We start from the raw sequence: 23,933 nt of genomic DNA on the forward strand, positions 1-23,933 counted from the left end.
ACATATTAGTATTATGAGCTAAATGAGCATTATTTTTGCTTATGTGCGTTATAACAATGCAATTACATGTAATTGTTCACCAGTACTTTCCTCACAGCCTGGCTTCAAGATTTCAGATTAAATTGCAAAAAAAAATTAATTTTTCATCAGAATCTTTTGCTTATGTTGCACAAATTAGATTTTTGAAGAATGGATACAATTCAGTTATTATTTATTATTTATAACAGTTACTTTTGTTTTCTGTTTCGGGTATTTATGCATTTGCAATGGAATATTTTTTTCGTTTTTTCTGTTTCTGAGGATTATAGTTTGATTTATTACAGGTTTCCTCTTCGGGCATACATCTTGGTGATAGTGATGACACTGAATCAGCCAAGCAGAAGCCAAAGAAACCACCCCCAAAGATCATCAAAGGTAAATTCATGACAGGGATACAGTTAGCGATCACACTCTCACACACACACATGTGTAACACACACAGGATAATCTCAATCCTAAGAAAATAAATGATGTTAAAGAAATGATTGTCTATATCTTGCAGGTTCTTATTCAAAGGAAAGGAAAAAACCTGGTATTAACCAGATTTTATTTTTTTTTTTTATATGAAAAACGACCTTTTTGGTTTGTTTTTTGTGTGCGTTTTGAGATTATGTAGTAAATTTAATTGGTACAAATCTGTTGTAGAACAGATGAGAAATTAGATAAGAGGTTTAGAATTCTAGATATTCAGGAAGAAATTGTATACTAGATCCTTTAGAATGTAGGGTGTTTATTTTATTTGGTTAAAATTGCACTGGTTTTTCACTTTATCCAGTTAAAAAAAACTTATATCCATTTCATAACAGTGATCATTTAAATATTGTTCTAAAAAAATCATGATTTTTGAAACCAAGTAAAGTTGACATAATTCTTATAAATTAAGAATTGTAACAGCTAGTTTGTTTGGTATAATATGTACTAGTATACATACACCAACTCCATTTATAGAATTAAACAAAAGAATTAATCAGATATGTAAGAAGATTGACTACCTTCACCAAAGTAATTAATCTCTTGTGCGTGAGGCATTTTGATTCGATCATAGCAAGTCCAAGATGATTTAAACCAATAGGTGCCAAAGGTCAAAGGAGTGACATTTACCGTAGCTTTTGAAATTGAATTGCAGTGTTTCACATTTTCTCTTATCATCCTTTAAGTTCCCATATACATTCACATGTAGATGATCTTTAAAATTTTACATTGTAGAGGCATGCATGCATTCATGTTAATTAAGACTTATAATGTTACAGTGCTGTTTGGATAAAACTACCTATCAATTGTTTCACCCATGTGGCACTTTTTGAATTATGTGCCTTGATTGAGGTCTACATGTAATATGTATCTAACATCTTTGATTTTAGGAAGCTTAAAAAACAGTGGTAAGATCTTGAACTTTCCTCCTCAGTGTCTGCTTTCTCTATTGGAACCCCGGCCCTCCATTGGGTTAATTTATATCACCTCCTCCCTTCCTAAAATGTATCATCGATCCCTACTTATAAACTTCCTTCTTGGCTGAAGATTCGACTGTTACCTGTTACTTTTTATTCTAGACTTTTTATATTTGTATGCTGAATTATTATGCTTTGTTATCATTATATTTGCTTACTTGTAAGTCTTTGCAGCAAGAAAAATTGTTTCTGTTCATTTACATCTTTGATGTTCCCTTAATTTATGTTCACTTCATAAATTATTTTTTCTTTTAATCAAGTTATGGTAAAGACAGAAATAGACCGGACAAAACGTATTGTAATAATAATTAAAGCATAATTATCTATAAAAATGCTGGATAAAGATAGCAATTCTTACAATATCTTAATGATTATTACGATAAAAACGCTTTCAAAGTTTAGGATGGAAAGAAAGAGGTATAAAAAGTCAATTATTTGAACCAAAAATATTTTGAATTCAATATATTACATTAATTATCAATATCTCCATATCTTCACTGGTTTGAATGCATGTGTTTGACACCTGTGGTGTAATGTAAATAATATCACAAGGTCTAGAATATGGCACTATAAACTTGTCAAATTCAAAGGTGATTTTGCACAAAGCTGCTTGATTAAAACAAGTAATACATCTATATAATGGTGAGATGATACTTGTAAAATAAAAAAATCCTTGAAAAACAGAAGAGTTTTTCATGAATATAACCTAGCTAAGGGTGAAGGGTACTGGAAGTAAACATGTGTTGATCATGTGATTGGTTTCCACCAATAGAATTTACAAGAAAAATACCCTCTAAGCTACTATTGTAATATCAAAGGATTTAATGTTGGGGCTTATGAAGATAATGATGGTTAATGGCTGTGTTGCAACGCTTATTTTGAAATGAATAATAGTTAAATGAGCAAATATTAGATTAAAAGATATAGCATTTTACTAATCCTTAGATCTTGATCTATATAAACAAAGCTGCATTGGGATAGATAAGTACATGTATATCTAAATAATGAAATAATAATCTATCTATTTGCAATGTTTGGGTATTCAATTTTATTACAGTAGATAGGATAGTGATCAATTAATCTCTTTTATGTGCATGTCAATTTGAAAATTTCAGTCAAATAAATCAAAATCAAGTATTTTTCACATGTGATCTTGTGGGTCCTTTTATTTTTTTTTAAATATTAATCTACTGTTCAAATTTTGATTACTTTTTCCAATTCCTCCAACAAAGCTTTGGTTTACAGCACAGACAAATGACTCTATTGATCAGGATGTATTGCATTATTTAAATAAATTGCACAAACTTAACATGTCTGCATCATTTTCTCATTCTGATTACTGCATGTGTTGATGAAAATATTTGAATGTCTCTAATCATCTCCATTATCATTTTGATTGAACAGGTGAAGAAAGCACAGGAAAAAATGAGCCCAATACCCTAGTGGACCGTAACCACGAGTGTCTGGCAGGGTGCTGCAAGTGCTACATCCCTTGGCTGAGGGTCCAGAACCTGGTCTTTATCCTTGTCTCTGACCCCCTGTTTGACCTGTTCATTACCTTCTGTATCCTGATCAACACCATCTTTATGGGAATAGAGTACCACAACATGCCACAGGGACTCGTGGATGCCACCACATGGGCCAACTTTGTATGTCGAAAATTAAGAAATTGCTAAAGATAGATACAGTATATCCAGTAATTTTTGTAGCGATCTTTTTTTTGCTTTTTTTCTATGACACTTTTCACATCACGAAAAAATACAATTCACTGAAGTTATATCAGCTAGGTTTTTTTTCTTGTACGCATGTATTAGAAACTTTTTAAATCGCAAAAATGAATGATGCAAAAAAAGAACGGTTACATCTTTACTTCATTTTTGAAAATGTTGTGGCTTTCGTGAAAAATAACAAAAAACAGATATACTGTAAGAGTCAGGGTTTGGACAATCATAACAACTGATTGACATAACAAATAGTCTCGGAGGTTTCATGACTTTCTGTTCACTTTTTAGGTCTTCACTATTATTTTTACTCTGGAGGCTGTGTTGAAGTTGTGTGCTTTTGGAAAGTTTTACTTCTCCAATGGCTGGAACAACTTTGATCTGGTAATCGTTGTGGCCAGCTGGCTGGACTTTGGGCTGTCTGATGTGGAAGGAGTCAACGTCATCAGGACATTCAGACTGGTCAGTGCTTAAATGGAATCCCCTTCTACCTTTGATGAATGATACTTTTTTTTTCTTGAATACTGTAGATTCCTAATCAAAAGCAAAGAATAATATTCACTAAAAACCACAAGCAGCAACACTCTAAAATCTTGCTTTGATCTTTGATAGTTGTGAACTATATGAAATTCTAAGAAAAGTTCTCTATATATTCTCGCGATTTGATTTAAAACAGCAGAACTGCATGAAATCAATTTAAAGGAATCTACAGTAAATGATACTGGTACTTTAATAAAGAATACATGTATTGAAAAAGTGTTTAACAGAGTTATTGGTTTATTTTTCTCAAAGTTGAACCTTTGTGCATGATTTTTTGTTCTTTTTTCAGTTGAGGGTTTTCAAGTTAGCCCAAGCCTGGCGCACCATGAGGGTTTTGCTGAGCATCATTATGAACACTCTTGGAGCTTTAGGAAATCTAACTGTCATCCTTGTAATTATCATCTACATCTTCGCAGTGATAGGACTCCAGTTGTTTAGAAAAAGCTACACTGCAGATAAATTTGGAGAGGATGGGGTACCAAGGTAAATGTCCATAAATGATATATCAAAACCAATATTGCTTGTGGCTCACCGGAAATAAAAGTCATTATCATGAACAACTGTGTACGGTAAAAATACATGTCTGTTTGGTTTAAAAGAATTGTTCTAAATTGATGTATTCTTATAAAATTTTGCAGTATGAATTGATTTTTATATATAAAAAAAAGAAGAAAAAACATTTATAGTGTTAGTGTATTTTTAGAATATATTTATTACATAAATGCTTTTAAAATGAGAGTATAATGCTTTTCCAGATGGAATTTCAACACGTTTTTCCATGCCTTAATGCTGATTTTTCGAATCCTGTGTGGTGAGTGGATAGAGGAGCTGTGGAACTGTATGAGGGCGGCCGATGAACTCTGCATGGTGGTGTTCCTACCCACACTCGTGTTTGGATACTTCATTGTAAGTCTTCATTAGCATGCAATACGTACACCATCAGTTTAAGCACCATCACGTATGAGACGAACACAGGAAAGACTCAATATCTGATCCATGTATGTTGTTTTTTTTTGTGACAGGTTCTGAACCTTTTCCTTGCCTTGTTACTCAACGCTTTCGGGAGTGAATCTCTGAAAGGAGGGGACACTGATGCAGAGGACGATAAGCTAGCTCTGGCTTTCGCCAAGATCAAAAATTTGTGCTGTTGCTGCTGTAGTAAATTCAGGAAAAAGACGGCAAGAACCGCCTCTGTGGGACCGGATGAGATGGATGAGGAAAAACAGATTGGGATGACAGACTTGGAGGATGGTAATGAATTACTATTAAACTTGTCATAAAAAGTTGAAAGAAGACTGATTGCATTTCTTTTTTCTCTGAAATATGTGTTTTGTCATTGAACAGACAAACAAGCCAAGGATAAACCTGTAGCAAATGGAACTGTGAAAGCAAATGGCGTCAAACACGTAAGAAAGATAACCCAGTCATTTATTTTCTGATGACAAAGTATTGGTGTAAGAATAGATGTTTATGGTAAATAAAACAATATTCATCTCTTTTTAGAAGGATGGAAAAGAAGAAGTTGATGAGGCATTTAAAGCTAAAAGAGACAAGTTTTCTGATTTTGATGCGGCACGGAAAGCCTCTAAAGCAAAGGATTCAACAGCAAGTAACTCTGGAAGTACATCGAAAGCAGAGAAGGATGGTAAAGACTCCAAGGAGAAGAAAGATAAGGATGGCATGGCCCTTGGAGCTGAAGCTGATGGTATGGATGATGAAGACGATGAAAACAAAGAGACCGTGGTAGAGGACTGCCTTCCTCCATTCTGCATGGCAAAGTATGAACACATTTACTTAACGAAGATTGAACACTTAATTTGATTTACTCCGAAATGTGTTTAAAATTGGCAATAATGCAATCTGTTTGTAATGATGCAGTTAAGCTTTATTGTACTGATTTCAAGGACGGTACCTTTACAATACTTGCACATGTTTACTTCTAACAGATGTTTGAAATTGACTGGGTAAGAATTTTCATCAAGCACACGAGTAACAAGAATTCTTCACATTGGCTTGCTTGCTGTAACATACAGTACCAATGAAAATTCATTACAATGTGAAGAAATTGTCATAATTAAGCAACATCGTTTCTACATTCTAATATCTAGTAGTGTGTCATTTTTTTTCCCCATGTAGTGGTTGATTTGTGTCATCATACTTTTTTTAAAAATCTGTTTATCAAATGCGTGAAAAAATTATAATGATTTTGAATTTTTGTGAAAAATTAATATGATTTTTCAACGGTAACCAAACCTGAAAAGGGCAAAAATGTAATGGACTTAACAGATACTAATCAGTTTTGTATTCAATATTTTAATCAAATCATCAATCTTATATTAAAAAAATATAATTTTCATAACATTACTCACAAAGTTGCTTTTTTTTTACCAAACATGAGTCACAAATTTTATTTTAAATACCAGTATGTGTAGTTTCAATTTTTTTTTTACTTTGGGAGTTTATTTATAGAATATTGCACCTCTACAAAATATTAGTTTTTTTCAAATGATAGGTTAGTTTATCATTTAAAAAGCACATTTTCCTTATTTTTTTTATTTAGGTCATTAGCTTTTATAAAATAAAATGATATATCTTTAAAACATATCAATTTGCAAGAAATTCATTTTGTATTGAAGTATTAAAAGGGGAGCTAACTCATAATCAGTGTGTGTGTGTATATATATATATATATATATATATATATATATATATATATATATATATATATATATATATATATATATATATATATATATATATATATATATATGTGTGTGTGTGTGTGTGTGTATCATCTCTCTAATACAATGAATGCTTTTCTATTTTAGCCACGCTCTTTGGTCAGACTTTGATGAATCAAACTTTGGAAAAAAATGGAACAAATTTCGTTTCTTCATGTGTAAAATAGTTGAGCACAAAGCTTTTGAATATTTCATTCTTGTGTGCATTGGCTTGAGCAGCATGTCACTGGTAAGTTGTTGTTTTTTTTAAATGGAAATTTTTTAATATAGTAGAGAATGCATTACAATGATTATAATAAAGTATTTTTTTTTAAATGTGTGTTCTTGCATTTAAAAAATGAGAAAAATCATGCCTGTACTATGTTGTTTTGTAGGCCTTTGAAGATGTTTATCTCTATACTCGCCCAGAGCTCGAGGCTGCTCTGTACTACACCAACATCATCTTTGCTGTGCTCTTCACCGTTGAAATGTTGATGAAGTGGGTTGCCTTAGGATTTAAGAAATACTTCACCAGCTTCTGGACAATTCTAGATTTTGCCATTGTTGTAGTAAGTAACTGCTTCTCAGACATTTTCCTTTAGATTTGATTGAATCAAAAAGTGAAACATTTAAGTATCCCTGTTTTGGATTTCTTTTTTCTTCCGCAGATCTCTTTAGCTAGTCTGATAGCAGATGCTACTGGTGGTGAAGATATATCAGCATTCAGGTCACTCAGGACTCTCCGGGCATTTAGACCTTTGAGGGCAATATCAAGATGGCAGAGCATGAGGGTATTTATTCTAAACTTATATCTAACATGACTAGGTACTGGTAGCATGTCCTTTTGATCAAACAATTCAGTTATATAATATATTGGTAACTATTTTACGACAGATTGTGGTGAATGCCTTGATGTTGGCTATCCCAGCTATCTTGAACGTGCTGGTGGTCTGCATGGTTTTCTGGCTAATCTTCAGTATAATGGGTGTCCAGTTCTTTTCTGGGCGGTTCTACAAATGCAAGGATTCCTCCGGGGAGGTACTATTGCCGAGCGTGGTGGCCAACAAGTCGCAGTGTCTGGCTATGGCTGCCACCCACAACTACTCCTGGGTCAACTCCAATATCAACTTTGACAATGTTCTCAATGGCTACTTGGCTTTGTTTCAAGTGGCTACTTATGAAGGCTGGATGGAGGTGATGGATGATGCAATAGATTCTACAAAGGTAATTAACTGGAATTCGTTGTGGTTACAATGAAATGAAAACAACTCCTCATGCTAATGGTCTCTGATTTCAATTTTAATATAAACAGTTGATTTTAATTTAGAATTAAGAATCATTAAAGGTATACATTGCAGTGATCTGGTCTATATGGATATGAATTTGCATGCAAATTAATTCTATATGCTTCAATTGTGTAATTTGCAGGAAAGTTAATTTATGTCTTTGTATAAGGAGTGAAATGAAGAAAAATAGATTTTGATACAATGTAATGAAAAATAAGCTATGTATACATTTACCAAAGTTAGTCTATATTTTTTAAATTTTTATAGATAAGAATCAAGAAGACATGCTGTCATACTTTAGCATCAACTAATGCCTATTTTTTTCATGACAGGTGGATGAGCAGCCAAGCTTTGAGAACAACCTCTTCATGTACCTATATTTTGTGGCATTCATCATCTTTGGCTCCTTCTTCACACTCAACTTGATTATTGGTGTCATCATTGACAACTTTAATGCATTGAAGAAAAAGGTCAGTAGAATAATGATTCACCATTTATGGTTGTGATTCTATTTTATGTCAGTCAAAGAGAGATTTGGTTCAAGGGTTTTGTCAGTTTTACACATCTGTACTAATGCCGAGAAGACAAATGGTGTCCAGAGTGAAAAAGTTTTGTCAGTATACTGACTTGAACGCCTTTGTGTTTGATTTTGACAGTATGATGGCAGTGCCTTGGACATGTTCTTGACTCAAGGTCAGAAGAACTACATGAACACACTAAAAAAGCTTGGATCCAAAAAACCTCAGAAAACCATCAAAAGACCAAAGGTAAACATTGCACACGAAACTTTATACCTCATCTAAATACCGGTAGCTAATACATGTGTAAGCTGTGCCTTTGCATGCGACAAGGATTTACTAATCAATTTTTTTGCCAATGATAAAATTGCATATTTGATGATTGAAATTCTAGAAGTGACACTACCTGTAGATACTGTAGGTGGGTTTAGAACTGTTGAATATTGTACCCTGCACTATTTCAGGCTCGAGGTTGTCTGGTGAGTTTGATAGGGTGTTAGTAGCATGATGAGATGACCTTATGAGGCCATCTCATTTAGTACTTAATATATAGAGAGTAAAATAGTCGTGTATCAAATGTTCTCCTAAACAAAATTAAAAATCTCTACCTTTTTTTGGCTACTTTGATTTCAATCTCAATTCAATGTAGCATTGTGTTCAGTATATGTGCATTTTCTGCAAGAATCCTGTATTTGTTAGAGTCATGCTTTTATATTATAATTTCATTGTGCGTGAGGCAGCATTTGTGAAATTCTGTTATGTTTGATGACTCTTTATGATGTCATTATAGTGTTCATCATCTCCTGTTTCAAAATATTTCAATATATTACTTTCTTTTGTGACTGTTCTTTCCCATCAGAAGGAGGTGAGCGTTGCATTTTGTGGCTGTCTATATCTTTATCCACTTTTTGCATGCATGTATAGTCCTCATAAATTATATATATATGATAAATTTATTTTTGTTATTATAATAGTCCATGTGTTGTTCATACACCATTTTACAAAAAAAAGGTCTGTTTACAATGAAATTTACACATAAAAATGTATTTCTTTGCAATATGGCAAGTCTTGTATCAGGTTGTTTATTACTTGAAGAAGTTTGATTATTTGATAATATTCATTTATTTTATAATTATATATTGATTGCAAGATTAAACTTTACTTGATCTATGTTGTTCTTTTTTTCACACATCATAATGTAGAAAACTTAACACAGCTGATTTAGAAACTCAAATTTAACCAATTCCCCCAAATTTTTTATATGGGTTGCTGTAGATACTGGTACTGGTATATTAAATTTGCAGGCATTGATTGTTTAACATTGGTATCTCTTTGCAGGCTGCTATCCAGGCCGTCTTCTACGATGTCTCCGTGAGCTCCAAGTTTGACCTATGCATAGTGATTGTGATATTCCTGAACATGATAGCTATGGCTGTCGACCATTACAAAATGACTGATTACGTCTCCAACATCCTGGACATTCTCAACATCCTCTTCACGACTATTTTCACCCTTGAGTGCGTGATCAAGATCATCGGCCTGCGACATCACTACTTCAGACAACCCTGGAACGTCTTTGACTTTGTGGTTGTTGTCCTGTCACTCTTGGGTATGTTATCACCACCACTAAACATTGACTTGTTGTATCAAGTGTAATCTAACAGTCTCTCAAATCAATACATTTATCCCTGTTAAATCCAGGTTTTCCTTTATCTATCCCTATTCAAAGTAATTATATTAAGAAAATGTCAGAATATTAACATATCTACCTGTTAACCTCTGATGATACCTGTTCAGGTGTGAACTGTGTTGTTAGTGTTGTTAGGCAGTAGTTACCGTGGTTATGGGAACTACTAACAAGTGTGTTGCTAAGCAGCCTATTGTCATTCTCACCAACACAAACAATTCTAAGACTTTCAAAATATTTTTCAGCTAATAGCTGAGCTATACCTTAAGTCACTTTTTCAGCATGCCTGCATGAAAGCATGAACTTCAGACGTGATTTCTCTTCATCTCAAAATGTCAAATTTTATTCTATTGATAGCCAGTAAATGTGAAATTTGCTTCATACATAGCATCTGCATGAATTGGCAATACATGTATACACTAAAAAAGCTATATCTTTGCTTTATGATCTTGCACCACTTCAAAATCAAATACAGGTATCTATTATGTATGCATGTAAAAAATACAGTTTATATAATTTACTTTACAACATGCATGTAATGCAAGATTGTTATAGAATGATTATTACTTTTCTTGTAATTCTTTAGTATTAATTGTCGAGGCAGCAGGTAAAATATCTTCGGTAGTGAACTGTGACCTGGTTATATTTTGTAGACGTGCACATTTTATGTAGTAAAGGCAAAACCACACCAAAAAAATGTCAGCCTCCAGAATCAATGGTTATGTTGTATATAAGCTTGATTCATGAAATAGAATATATTTAAAAGGGAGGATACTACTAAGCGCTTGATATCCATTATAATTAAAAATGCAATGATATACATAAGGAAGTGTATTGACAGAATCACCGGACTATTTTGATCTCGCTATGCTTATTTATTGATAGATACACAATGAATCTGTACCCTCTGTTACCTCTAGTTGTAATCTTAGTGTATTGAGTGTTCTTTGACCTATCCTATGCTTTTTAAAGCTTACTTTTGATGTAGTATATTTCTCTCTTTATATTTCTCACCAAGTTTTGTCTTTTTTTATGAGTGCTTATCTGTTTTAGAAAAACAATGGACATACCTACAAAACAAGAAGCTCAATTTATCCAACTGATGCTTATTTATTCATTTATTTTTATTTTCGTATTCCTTTCTAGATGTGTGTTATAATGTATATGCTTTTCATTTCCTTCTAGTAAATAAAAATACAGATGACAAGAAAAAGAAAAAGAGATAACAAAATCTCACAATGTCAATTTAATTTTCAATTATTAAAATTCTTGTTTTGTAGAAAATGTCATGTTTTTATATTGTTGAACTTGAATAGTTACACGTCATAACCAAAATATGTTCATATTTAATAAAAGTTTTGAGGTTGTGAATTTATCATAAAGGATTATTTCTTGTTTTGCAGGCATTGTGTTGGCAGATGTTCTAGCCAATAGCTTTAACCCGACACTGCTTCGAGTCCTGAGAGTGTTTAGGATAGGTCGTGTGTTGAGACTGATCAAGGCGGCAAAGGGCATCCGGAAGCTGCTGTTTGCTCTCATCATCTCCTTACCAGCCCTGATCAACATCGGCGCTCTGCTGTGTCTGATCATGTACATTTATGCCATCATCGGGATGTCAGTGTTTGGTAACATGAAAATTGAACTTCCGATGGATGACACTGTCAATTTCCAAACATTTGCCAACAGTTTTGTGCTGCTTCTGCGTCTGTCAACATCAGCGGGTTGGAACGACATTTTGGAGACCATGTTTTTAAGTGAACCAGATTGTGACCCTGACTTTGCCACTCGTCCAGACGGAGTGTCGCGTTTCAAGTACTCCACAGGCGACTGTGGTTCTCCGGCGTTTGGAGTGTTTTACATGGTTTCGTACATTCTTATCATTTTCTTAGTGGTGATAAACATGTATATTGCTATCATCCTGGAGAATTTCAACCAAGCCCATGAGGCAGAAGAAGTAGGAATAACAGAGGATGACTTTGATGAATTTTATGTGGTATGGGAGAAGTATGACCCTCTAGCTACCCAGTTCATCAAATATGAACATCTTTCTCACTTTGTTGGGGAGCTAGATCCCCCATTAGGTATTCCAAGACCTAATGAAATCGCTCTAGTGGCATTTGATCTTCCAATTGTTGAAGGAGACAAAATTCATTGCTTGGACGTGTTGATAGCATTATGTAAAAATGTGTTGGGCCGAGTGGAGGAAACGGAAGAATTCAAGGAGCTGAAGTCCCAGATGGAAGAGAAGTTCCAAGAAACCTTCCCAACACGTGTCAACACAAGTAAAACATCGAGTACGATGCAGAAAAAGAAAGAAGACGTGGCTGCAAAGACATTACAGCGTGCCTGGAGAACATTCAAAACTCAAAAGCAGCTCCGAAACCTCACCAAGATGGCACTGCAAAAAGCAGAGGCCGACGAAAATGATAAAAACTCTAAAACCAGAGGTGCAAGTCTTGCTAATCTTGGCAAGCGCCTCAATAGTGCTTTAAGCAACTTCTTCAGCTCATCAAGGCCAAGTAGTGCAACAAGCAGACACAGTATCAAAAGTCAAACTACATTGACCACCCCAGGGAATTCTCAGAGGATGTCCAAAAGTACTTTACAAGTGCCGGCCGTGGGTCCCATCTATCCAACAAAAGGATCAGATAAAGAGTTGGAATTATGATGTTGTTGAAGTGAAAAAATATGGTGCAATTTCTTTTAGTACATAGTAGTTGGTTAATACAACAGGCACCTCTAGGGTTTCTCTTCAGAGTGCTGCATAGATATCCACAGCCGGGCACTTCTGTGTGAAGTAAAATGCAAATGTCAGTATTTATACAAAGAATCTTCGTATTCATACAAAATAGCTTTACAACAAAAGAAACTCGTGCAGTGCACATAGCCTGCAGGGTTTTATCGGGCGAGTGTGAATCCCCAGAACTGACCGCTATACCCAGGCAGAGGGTGGGTTTCATGAAGTCCTTCGTGTGAATTATTTCAATATTCACAAAAAGTTGTTGTGTCAAAATTCACTGATGCCAAAAACTTATTGATCAAAATGTGATAAAACCTGAAGGCACTCTTGAATTAATTTGTCCTGTTAGATTGTGCATTGTTTCTCAACGAAAAAAAAATAACTAACTAAGCATGTTAACCATTTATGCTCGTTTTTATTCATTTTGTCCAAGTTTGCTTTGTTTGCAATTAGTGATGGACGGGTTGTCAGTGACAATCTAGAAACAAACAAATCGCAGATCGTCTTCCTCTGTCAATGATTGCTTATAATTACTGTTGTTAATTCTTAACCCTTAATCTACAATTTTTCTTGTCCATACTTTCTAAATTGACCATCCTTCTGCTTGTTTGAGCAGAGTTATGGATGGATGATCAAAAGATTTATTTTCTTACAAAGGATTCTTTACCTTTATAATGTGCCCACTTTGTCAATTGACAGTAAAAGTTTTCCGATTTTCCATCACTAATTGCTATAACATTTGTGAGTGATTGATACTTGTGAGGTGTGCATTGTTCTCTGAATGATTGTGTAGTGTAGACTGGAAACGTTTCTGTCAGTAGAAATGGTTGAGAGCAGAAACAAAATTCAGGTTACTCATTTTGTTGTTTAAGATCAATTGTGTATCATTAAGCTTTAAATTTATCTGAGACTTAGAAATCCCCCTGATTCTACTGATATCTAAGTTTATCTTGGTAACATGCTTTGAATCAAAATTATTTGAATGAAATTTTTAAAGTTTTTTAGTACATTTTCAGGAAGGTATATAAAAACTATTGTCAATGGTGTAGTTTTTTTCCTATATTAGGAACAGGCTAGGAACAATGCACAGTAGACAACCATTCCTGCCATCTTTTTTTTTACTGCATTAACAGACAGATTTCACCAAAAATCGTATCTAATATGGAACCATGAAACTGTATCAAAACTCCTACAGTTGAGTAAATGTGACTTATAGTGTAAGGGTTATTTCCCTTTTAATTAATGAATGCATCATTAGTTAAGCTCTACAACTCAGTTGATCCTTGCATAATGATAAATAATAGAAATTTTATAGAATCATGAAACTTCACATCAAAAGACATTTAACTAAGTGGAATGGAAGCATGTCATGACACAAAATTTCGACAGGGCAAAAACTTGATTAAAAAAAGTGAGAGAAATTAGATTTTTCTGTTGGACATATCAGTTGGCCTTTTAATTTGGATTTGATGTTGTACCTATGTAGTGGACAAAATGATTTGGTGCATCAATACGAATGTTCAGTATTATCTAATGATAAGAGTACTGTGATAAACTTATGCAGAAAAATGACTGTTACATATTATTATATCACACACCAAGTTACGTCTGCTGGTCTGACCATCATGCATTTAGAATATTCCAATGTATTTTCCCCCTACCCCACCCCTCATCCTAGTCCCTACCCCTCAGAGATGTGATTTGAAATGAGACATCCGTCCACATTCATGAAGTTGCATTGGAATTTCAAAATATTTTTTTTTTATTTTCAATATTTTATGTTTGTTATTTTACAGTTGTTTAATATAATATTGATTTACATGGGCGCTGTTGAGTGTTTGAAGGAAAAAGCTGAACATGAATGTATATATTATTATTATTAATCCTATACAAGGAAGATGTTGATATTGAATGTGATATTTTTTTTTTGTTATCGCCTTGTGCAACTTGTTTTTTATCTAACTGGGTTATAAATCACACATACTGTAGTTTATAATGGCCCCGGTTTTGTGTTTGATGAGAGGTTCGTCAGATATCTGCATTTAGAAATTGATTTAAAAAATCCTCCCACTATCCCCCTTTTTTCTTTTTCTCTCTCTATCAAATGTTTAGTTGTGAATACCATTACTCATTCCCTAATGTTACACAAAAGTCAAATGTTAATTAAGAGGCCAAATGTAGATTTGATTTGTTTTTTTTTTAAGCTTCACAAACTGTGTTTCTGAGGACATAACATGTTTGTTCTGAATTCCCTGTTCTCTTCACATCTTTATAATTTTCATCACAAGCCAAACTGGCATATGTCAACTTTTTACCAAATAAATTGTTTTGCATTACATATGATTATTTGTTCATTATTTTGTAGTGGGCTGTTATTTCATATTAAGATTCTTAACTCGACCTTTAAGTAACTCAGTTATCCTACTTTATCATTCTACACAGTGAAATATGCGTAGACCAAGTGAAGACATTACAGAGAAAATAATTAGCCTTAAGCTAATTGCCATCAAGTTCACAAAATTATGTCAATTTATTCAGTTGATTATTATTTTTATCTCATTACCCTGAAATTAGGACAGCCTCTAGTTTATTTTATTATGAAATATTAGAATTGATATACATTGTAACAGTTTAGCAAATATAACATTAAGAAGAATACAAGATTTGGGTTTAACATTGCTCATTCCAGGCACACAGCATCGTTTTTTTTAAAAGGGGGGGGGGGGCAGCCTCATCCAAAAAAAAAATAAACAAACAAACAAGGGGGGAATTCTAGAAATCGTGAAAATCAAAACTGGTGGAAGGGGAGGGGCGTAGTATACTTTAGCTTTGCATTCACTGTTTATTTCCTTATTTTACATGCTCCCCAAAAAGTGGGGGTGGGGCAACATATAGTGGCGATTGGTGAGCATCATAAAATAGCGCAAACTAAAGCCCCCGTTATATATGCATGTATAAATGGTTGTTTTTAGAATATGTAATATATTACTGATAATTTGACAGTTTTGCATGGGTGGGCAATGTAACCCATAGGCCTCTTATAAAATTCCTATGCTTGATGTTGGGAGGTTGAAGGAATTGATAAATAAGAGTATTTAAAATTGTGCGCAGCAATTGAGGAAACAAATTAACCCGTAAAAGTGGTAAAAATAAATGCAAGCATTGTGGCAACGCACTTTGAAAAAATTACGCACATAAATTTTTTTTTCGATCAGCTGTTGATTAACAAGCTTCAACTACAATGACACAACAATTTTGAAATAGAAAATAACTACAATATACCCCAAAATACAATTCTTATATTGTTCTTAAATAATACCCACATTTATTTTGCCCTTTCAGTCTGGATATTGAATGTAAACATTACAGCACCAATATATTTTAATTAAAATTGTCTCGGGAATGACATTCTTAGAGGCACACTAAAAATAGTTTCTTCATTTAAAATGTCTATATAACTTGACAAAAATAAATGTAAGGAAGTAACAATTTAAAATATCAAATTTAAAAATATTCTTGCGAAATTCAAAACGTGAAAAGAAAACACGACATGGATATGAAAACATTATAAATATCCAAGAACTGGCGGAGAACCAGTGCCCAAATATGTCAGTACAGGAATCGGAAAATTATTGTGAGAAGTCCTGTTATCATGCGTATGCAGTTTCTTTAATTTTTACGATTACCTTTTTAGCTCACCTGAGCCAAATGCTCAAGTGAGCTTTTCTGATCACAATTTGTCCGTTGTCTGTCGTTGTCGTAAACTTTTCACATTTTCATCTTCTTTTCAAGAACCGCTGGGCAGATTTCAACCAAATTTGGTGCAAAGCACCACTAGGTGAAGGGGATTCAAGTTTATTTAAATGAAGGGACACGCCCTCTTTAAAGGGGAGATTATTGAGATTTATTGAAAATTTGTTGGTATTTTTCAAAAATCTTCTTCTCAAAAACCATTCGGCCTGAAAAGCTTAAACTTGTGTGGAGGCATCCTCAGGTAGTGTAGATTCAAGTTTGTTCAAATCATGGTCCCCGGGGGTTTACATAGTTTTACATAGGAATATATAGAGAAAATCTTTAAAAATCTTTAAAAATCATCTTCTCAAAAACTATCAGGCCAGAAAAGCTCAAATTAAAATGGGAGCATCCTCAGATAGTGTAGATTCAAGTTAGTTCAAATCATGGTCCCCGGGGTAGGGTGGGGCCACAATTGGGGGATCAAGTTTTACATAGGAATATATAGAGAAAATCTTTAAAAATCTTTAAAAATCTTCTTCTCAAAAACTACTAGGCCAGGAAAGCTCAAATTAAAGTGGAAGCATCCTCAGGTAGTGTAGATTCAAGTTTGTTCAAATCATAGTCCCTGGTGGTATGGTGGGGCCACAATGGGGGAATGGATCTTTACATAGGAATAATTAGAGAAAATCTTTAAAAATCTACTTCTCCAAAACTATTAGGCCAGGAAAGCTCAAATTAAAATGAAAGCATCCTCAGGTAGTGTAGATTCAAGTTTGTTCAAATCATGGTCCCCGGGGGTAGGGTGGGGCCACAATAGGGGGATTATGTTTTACATAGGAATATATAAAGAAAATCTTATAGTAATAGTGTAGATTCAAGTTTGTTCAAATCATGGTCCCCTGGTGTAGAATTTGGGGTAAGAATATATAAAGAAAATTTTTTAAAATATTCTTCTCCAAACTTATTAGGCCAGAAAAGCTCAAATTAAAATGGAAGCATCCTCGGGTAGTGTAGATTCAAGTTTGTTCAAATTATAGTCCTCAGGGGTAGGGTGGGGCCACAATTGGGGGATAAATTTTTATACAGGAATATATAGAGAAAATCTTTTTAAAAAATTCTTTTAAAAACTATTTGGCCAAGAAAGCTCAAATTGGCGTGTAACCATCCTCAGATAATATAGATTCAAGTTTGTTCAAATTATGGTCCCTGGGGGTAGGGCGGGGCCACAATGGAGGATAAATTTTTATATAGAGAGAAAATCTTTAAAAATCTTCTTCTCAAAACTATTAGGCCAGGAAAGCTCAAATTGGCGTGTAACCATCCTCAGATAATGTAGATTCAAGTTTGTTCAAATCATGGCCCCTGGGGGTAGGGCGGGGCCACAATGGGAGATAAATTTTTATATAGAGAGAAAATCTTTAAAAATCTTCTTCTCAAAACTATTAGGCCAGGAAAGCCCACATTTGAGTGGAAGCATCCCCAGATCGTATTGATTCAAGTTTGTTTAAATAATAGTCCAGGGGTAGGGTGAGGCCACAATGGGGGGTGAATTTTTACATGGGAATATATAGAGAAAATCTTCTTCTCAAAACTATTAGGCCAGAAAAGCTTAAACTTGTGTAGAGGCATCCTCGGGTAGTGTAAATTCAAATTTGCAAAATCACAGTCCCTAGTGGTAGGGCGGGGCCGTGATGGTGGTTTGAATTTTTACATAGGAATATTTAGAGAAAATCTTTAAAAATATTCTGAGAAAGTTTTCGGTCCAAAACTCAGTACCTAGTGTGAAAGCACAGGTTATGCAGATTTAAGTTTGATGAAACCATGATTCCGTAGAAAAAAGTGGGGTCACGAAATGGGGGGGGGGGGGGGGGATATAGGAATAGAGAAAAATCTTCTTACAGGTACAACAACAAAAGGGGCTTGGTGTTTACCAAAAAAAGAGGTGGATAAAAATTGGCAGATTTTCAAATTTTTTTTCAAGATCTACTGTACATGGTTGTCAAGATAGTTTGTTTGATACTGTAATGCTAATTTGATCAGAATTAAGGCAATTGTTGCTGAAGTGAGCGATGTGGCCCCTGGGCCTCTTGTTTGAAATTTTATTTACAAATTCATATATCTTTGACGAAATAGACTTGCTCTTGAATCAGTGCTCTGTTAGATAATGGCAGTGAGCGTAAATTAAAATTGATGAAACACAGTAAAATTTGCAAGAAAAATAGAAACATTAAAACAACATAGAGGTCCTGGGCATGTCTATTTTATTTTATTTTTGGGGGGGGGGGTGGGTATAAACAATTTGGAATGAATAACAGTGTATAAGTGTTGACAAAAATATCTTATCAAAAATGACATTTAAATATCAAATACTAACAGTTTTAACTTCGAATTCGGCGTCAGTTGTTTGTAAAAACAAGTCATGGCCGTTAACCCAATCTGTGTCACATACACGTTCACCACTGAATTTACTACGCAGAATGTTAATACGTCTAGAAATCTCCAACCTTCACCCCCAGAAAATTTCCTTGACACCTGTATCTTGAACAGGAACGAAGTTTACCCAGATAAAGGAGTGAACAAAATGGGTAGAATGGAAGTACGCCGCTGAAACAATCAATGTGTCCTATTGTCTAACTGAAAATTTTCGAAGCACGAGGTGGAATTTATAAGGATGATAGATATACAGTTATTACAGCAAGAATTGTCCTGCCATATGCTGTAATGCTTAAATATCAATATTTTTTTGTTTATTTTGCAAAAAAAAACGCCTACCTGGTATTCAAATATTATACATGTATTTAAAAACAATTATTGAAAGCTATTGGTATTCTATCGTATCCTACATTGGACATTTGTTGTCATTTACCTTTTTTGGGGGAGGGAGGACTCGTTCGTAAACAAAATGATATAATGGTAACAAATCTATTACAGGTCTGTAGCTATTTTGATATAAATCTACTGGTTTGAGATTCTCAGCTGCGGCATAAACGCATGCGAAATATCTGAGTAACGAGTTGTGATTACGGGGGGGGGGGGGGGGGGGGGGGGGGGTCTCAAAATATGCTTAGAAAATTAAATCAAGTGTTTAATTCAATGAATTATATGTGTTGTACTCTGATATTCTTTAATTGTACATGTATACTGTATCTATTTTTAAAATGATTGTTTTGGTATTGTCCTTTATTGTGATATAATTTAATGATAAAAAAGCATTATTATTACTTTAAGTCATAATGCATATGTCGAAAGGACAGAAACCTATCGACCACGCTGATGCTGATGATGTTGGAACATGATCTATTATAGTTTAATATTGTACTGTCATGTTGTAAATTTTGAATTTACTGGGTGGGTGTAAATACAAAATTTACATGACATGTAAATACAAAATTTACAACATGACAGTACTATCATTTACAGCATTGTATGGTATACCGGATATCGTTGTATAGGGAAAACTGTGTCTTTATTTGATAAGGATGATCATATGTACAATATATAGAACCATTTTAACAAGAGCTTGGACTTTGGGTAGTTGTGTCAAACAGCAATGTGACGTATGCCTGTCTATTTCATTGCTGCCCACTCAGCGAAAGCTCATTGAAATCGACGCGATTTGTCTGGATTTTGAGCTAAGACAACGCAATCGATGCATATTTCACTTGAATTCAGCGTCATTTTTAACTTGTTTTGACGCAAAAATAGATAGCTACGTACTTCTGAAAGTCTAAGGCCTTGTTAAAGTGATTCTATATACCCTAACTTACCCAAATTATTTTTAAAATATTTTTTAAAGGCGAATAAATGAGCATTTGTTTTACAAGGAGACTAAGATTGTAGGGTTTTAGCAGTTTTATTTTTCAGTCAACAAAAGACTTCCGGATAGTTTTTCTTAGATTTTTAGTGCTTTCATGATATATAATCATTTTACTGGTTAAGTGTCTATATATTAGGTCCAATTTACTGGCTTATAAAATATAGTATCTATATATTAGATCCGACACTTTAAAGATGTCTAATGTTTTTGATTCTTTTCAGCGCTTTATATATATTACATCTACCGAGTATGATTCCCTCTATTTCTTACGAAAACTTATTGTTAATTCATAGCTCTGTAGAAACTTACATCAAATGACTAAGAAACGATTAGTCGAAACTTACAGCGACATATAGTCTGTCCCAAGTTATTGCTTCCATCACTTTTTGATGATTTTGAATAAAAATACACATACTTGTGAAAGAAATACAATTGAAATCGATAAAAAAGGGAATACAATGTATATCAAAGATATCTTCATTGAACAATTATCATTTTTCACTCATAAAAGTTCACAGGAACGAAAACAAATTTCTTACGTAGATTTATAATGGGAAATGTTTACATCTTTTCTCCATTCGGTAGTACTCGGGATATCTCGCACAATTTTTAAACGTTATCATCCGGGCTTATTAATGGCTGATGCAATGCAAAATCACCGTAGACTTTCTATTTTTGGATGTGTATTGAAACCTGAAGCGGTAGAGTGGGCGTTTCAAAACAGCTAATCTGGACGTTTTTCATATTAGTGGATGAACGTAGTTTGAACACAAAGGTATTTATGATTATCGAAATATCAGTCAAAAAGTGGTTGAAGCAAAAACTCGGGACAGAGTACAAGAAAAATCACGGGCTGCACGAAATAATCACGATGATGTCAGATTCAAATTCCTATAGGAGACGATTTGGCTGTATCTCTTAGCTAAGGCCTAAAAAAAAGTTGTGTGTTTAGGGTAATCCTACCTAACCTACAAAATTGCCCCGATCCTACCATTTTTAGGCGCCTGTTTTGATCCGATTTTGATTTTTTTATTAATTCTATAAAAAAATCTGTTTTAAATATGACACAAACAAACATTCTTAGGATTCATGCAGAAAAAAATATGTTAAAATAAAAGAAATCCCCACCTACCTAACCTAATTTTTTCATCAGTGTTACTCTAAACACATAATTTTTGTTTATAGGCCTAACGTACTGATGTACGTTAACAATAATTTAGTTAATTTAACTTATTCTTTTTTAATCAATCTAATAATTTGTTAAAAGAAAGATTTAAATATAAACGATAATGCTTTGTTTGATGATTCATGCGGGTTTTCAAGGTAGCGAGATCTATATACATAACCCACTAACGTGGTTTATGTATTTTTTCTGCAATGTCGCAATCGCCACCTTCATAACACGCATGAATCACCAAAAAGAAAGCATTTTATTGGTGAAATATTCTGCGTGTGTATGTGGTGTGTGGTGCTCTACTAAGAAAGGTACTTTTAACAGCTTTTTCTGGAATTGGGCAGTACAAGCTAGTTATCGACTTGTACCAATAATTACGAACAGTTGCGCCGTTTTATGACAGAACGTCATAAGAATTTTGAACAGGTCATTGACCGAGCCCACCATCATCTTGTACTTCAGCGAAATAACCAGGGACCAGGGACGTATACAAACTAGCCATTATGCAGGCCGCTTGGGCCGTAAACTGGTTTCTCTGAACCACTCACCCTTTCTGTAATACTTTTTATTTTCTATGACAATGACAATGAACTTTCTTCTCAATAAACTGTGTTCACATGCAGTGTGGAAATCTATACAAATATACATATACCAAAATATCCATATCTTTATCTACGTTAATGAGCTGGTAACCACCCTTTTTATTGTATTTCAAATTATCCCTATTTTTGTGGTGGTATTTTTCTGTTGAATAACATGTATGTACATCGACATTTATCTTTGAAACATCAAAAAACACGTGGTTAATTTTTGCCATTAGCGTTTATTTGGTAATGTAAAAAAAAATAATGTTTCGGGGATTTTTGGGTGCCATTAAACTTTTGTGAATATATTAAATATATGTAATATATATAACATCTGATTATGCATCCATTTTTTCAGCACGTATTCCATACAGATTTGTATATACTCGAGGTGATGCAATATCCCACAAGTTGTGATTCGTTGATTAATAAAAAGACATCGACTTTTATTAATAAGAACCGCCTAAAAGTAGTGAAGTATGATGTGACCTTTATTGGAGCGTCTTTTCTTTCAAATATTTAAATAATGCGTTAATTGGTACATAAACTTTTTTGTCATGTCATTGTTTGCCAATATATATGCTTATTTTCATTTTCGGATTTAATGAGTCTCTGACACGTGTCAAATATATCACTAGTTCGTACGTTATATATATGAATATTCCCTTTAGAGCTTTGTTTTTTCTAATTAAAGAATTCGAATCTACCAGGGTGCAAAAATAAAACTGTACGTGTAAAGGTTATATTTTCTTGTATCAATTTTCTGAAATTCCACTCATTTAAAAATTGAAGTAAACAACTCAGAAACGAAATAAGTGTAACATGATTAATTGTAAATTAAATTTCTTGTATGTACATTTGTAGATTGATATAAATAAAAACCACCCGATTGGTGGCTTTCGATAATTGTGCATTTTTAAATTAAACTTTTGAAGTTCAGATAAAAATCAATGTTTTTCCTTTATTTATATTATCAATGATTTTAAACATATTCTTGTGAAGATAATTTTTATAAATCAATTTTCATCAGTTCTTAAAGTTTTATAATATGCATTGAATGATAGTTTTAGACTGGTAATAAATATTTGTTACGAATTAAAACTCTCATTGCAAATCTACTTTATTTCCGATCCTTAAACAAATACGCAAATTATAAAAAAGAATAAATCAGATCGCATGATTTGTAATGAAAATTGCGGAAATAACGAACCGGAAACGCAGAAATAATTTCTATGCCTGCATTGTTTATTGCCGTGTACAACCAGGGAAATTGCGGTCAACATAGTTCATGAAATTGTCACTCACAAACAATTTTATGCACGTACATTATTTTATGTTGTCATTTGACAATTAAAAAAATTATGAGGATCAAGTTTCGGGAGTAAACAACTACTGATCCAGTCCAAATTAAATCCATGTAGATAAAGGGCGAATATAACCACCATATCCACACAACAGTACCGCATGTATCGATCGATTGTATTGTAACATGCAAGAGTGTGCGTGTAGGTTGCATCATCTCAATCAGCATTTGATTGCATGTGCAAGAGAGAGAGAGAGAGAGAGAGAGAGAGAGAGAGAGAGAGAGAGAGAGAGAGAGAGAGACTAGAGAGAGAGAGAGGGGAGAGAGAGATTAATTTATATTTGGGCGAATAACCTTTTTCCCATCAAATTAGTGATAATCAGAATGTGTGCATTTACATTCATGCACGGGTATTTGTTAGAATTCAAATACATGTATTAACGCGAGTAAAAAACGACACTTAATAACCGATAGCCAATATCAATATGTACTATTACATTAATTAGCTATTTAGAGTGATGATAAAGCTCATCTAAAACAATTAAGTTATATTACATGCATAAAAACTAGGTTTTGGTTGCATCATCCCGTACTTTCCTAGGCGCGTATATAAATAGCGTG

The 23,933-nt window shown here is 33.7% G+C and overlaps 1 protein-coding gene across 10 annotated transcripts in view; it reads left to right on the forward strand.

Annotated features, from left to right (window-relative positions):
* The window catches only part of LOC128177834 (sodium channel protein 1 brain-like), a 50,391-nt gene extending 35,354 nt beyond the window's left edge, over window positions 1–15,037 (forward strand). For 5 of the 10 annotated variants that reach the window (XM_052844707.1, XM_052844709.1, XM_052844705.1 and 2 more), the window contains 18 exons: window positions 324–414; window positions 1,401–1,418; window positions 2,892–3,136; window positions 3,500–3,670; window positions 4,038–4,231; window positions 4,504–4,654; window positions 4,771–4,999; window positions 5,093–5,154; window positions 5,252–5,526; window positions 5,695–5,712; window positions 6,577–6,718; window positions 6,864–7,037; window positions 7,137–7,259; window positions 7,363–7,692; window positions 8,087–8,224; window positions 8,411–8,521; window positions 9,611–9,881; window positions 11,363–15,037. In XM_052844707.1, the coding sequence (XP_052700667.1) occupies window positions 324–414; window positions 1,401–1,418; window positions 2,892–3,136; window positions 3,500–3,670; window positions 4,038–4,231; window positions 4,504–4,654; window positions 4,771–4,999; window positions 5,093–5,154; window positions 5,252–5,526; window positions 5,695–5,712; window positions 6,577–6,718; window positions 6,864–7,037; window positions 7,137–7,259; window positions 7,363–7,692; window positions 8,087–8,224; window positions 8,411–8,521; window positions 9,611–9,881; window positions 11,363–12,627 (4,008 nt within the window). In that variant the 3' untranslated portion in view covers window positions 12,628–15,037. The remainder of the gene's footprint in view (window positions 1–323; window positions 415–1,400; window positions 1,419–2,891; window positions 3,137–3,499; window positions 3,671–4,037; window positions 4,232–4,503; window positions 4,655–4,770; window positions 5,000–5,092; window positions 5,155–5,251; window positions 5,527–5,694; window positions 5,713–6,576; window positions 6,719–6,863; window positions 7,038–7,136; window positions 7,260–7,362; window positions 7,693–8,086; window positions 8,225–8,410; window positions 8,522–9,610; window positions 9,882–11,362) is intronic. The other 5 variants (XM_052844711.1, XM_052844715.1, XM_052844710.1 and 2 more) reach the window with 4 other exon arrangements.
* The last annotated feature ends 8,896 nt before the right edge of the window (window positions 15,038–23,933 follow it).

The sequence above is a fragment of the Crassostrea angulata genome, chromosome 3 (assembly GCF_025612915.1).
Source record: "Crassostrea angulata isolate pt1a10 chromosome 3, ASM2561291v2, whole genome shotgun sequence".
In the NCBI taxonomy this organism is placed as follows: Eukaryota; Metazoa; Mollusca; class Bivalvia; order Ostreida; family Ostreidae; genus Magallana; species Magallana angulata.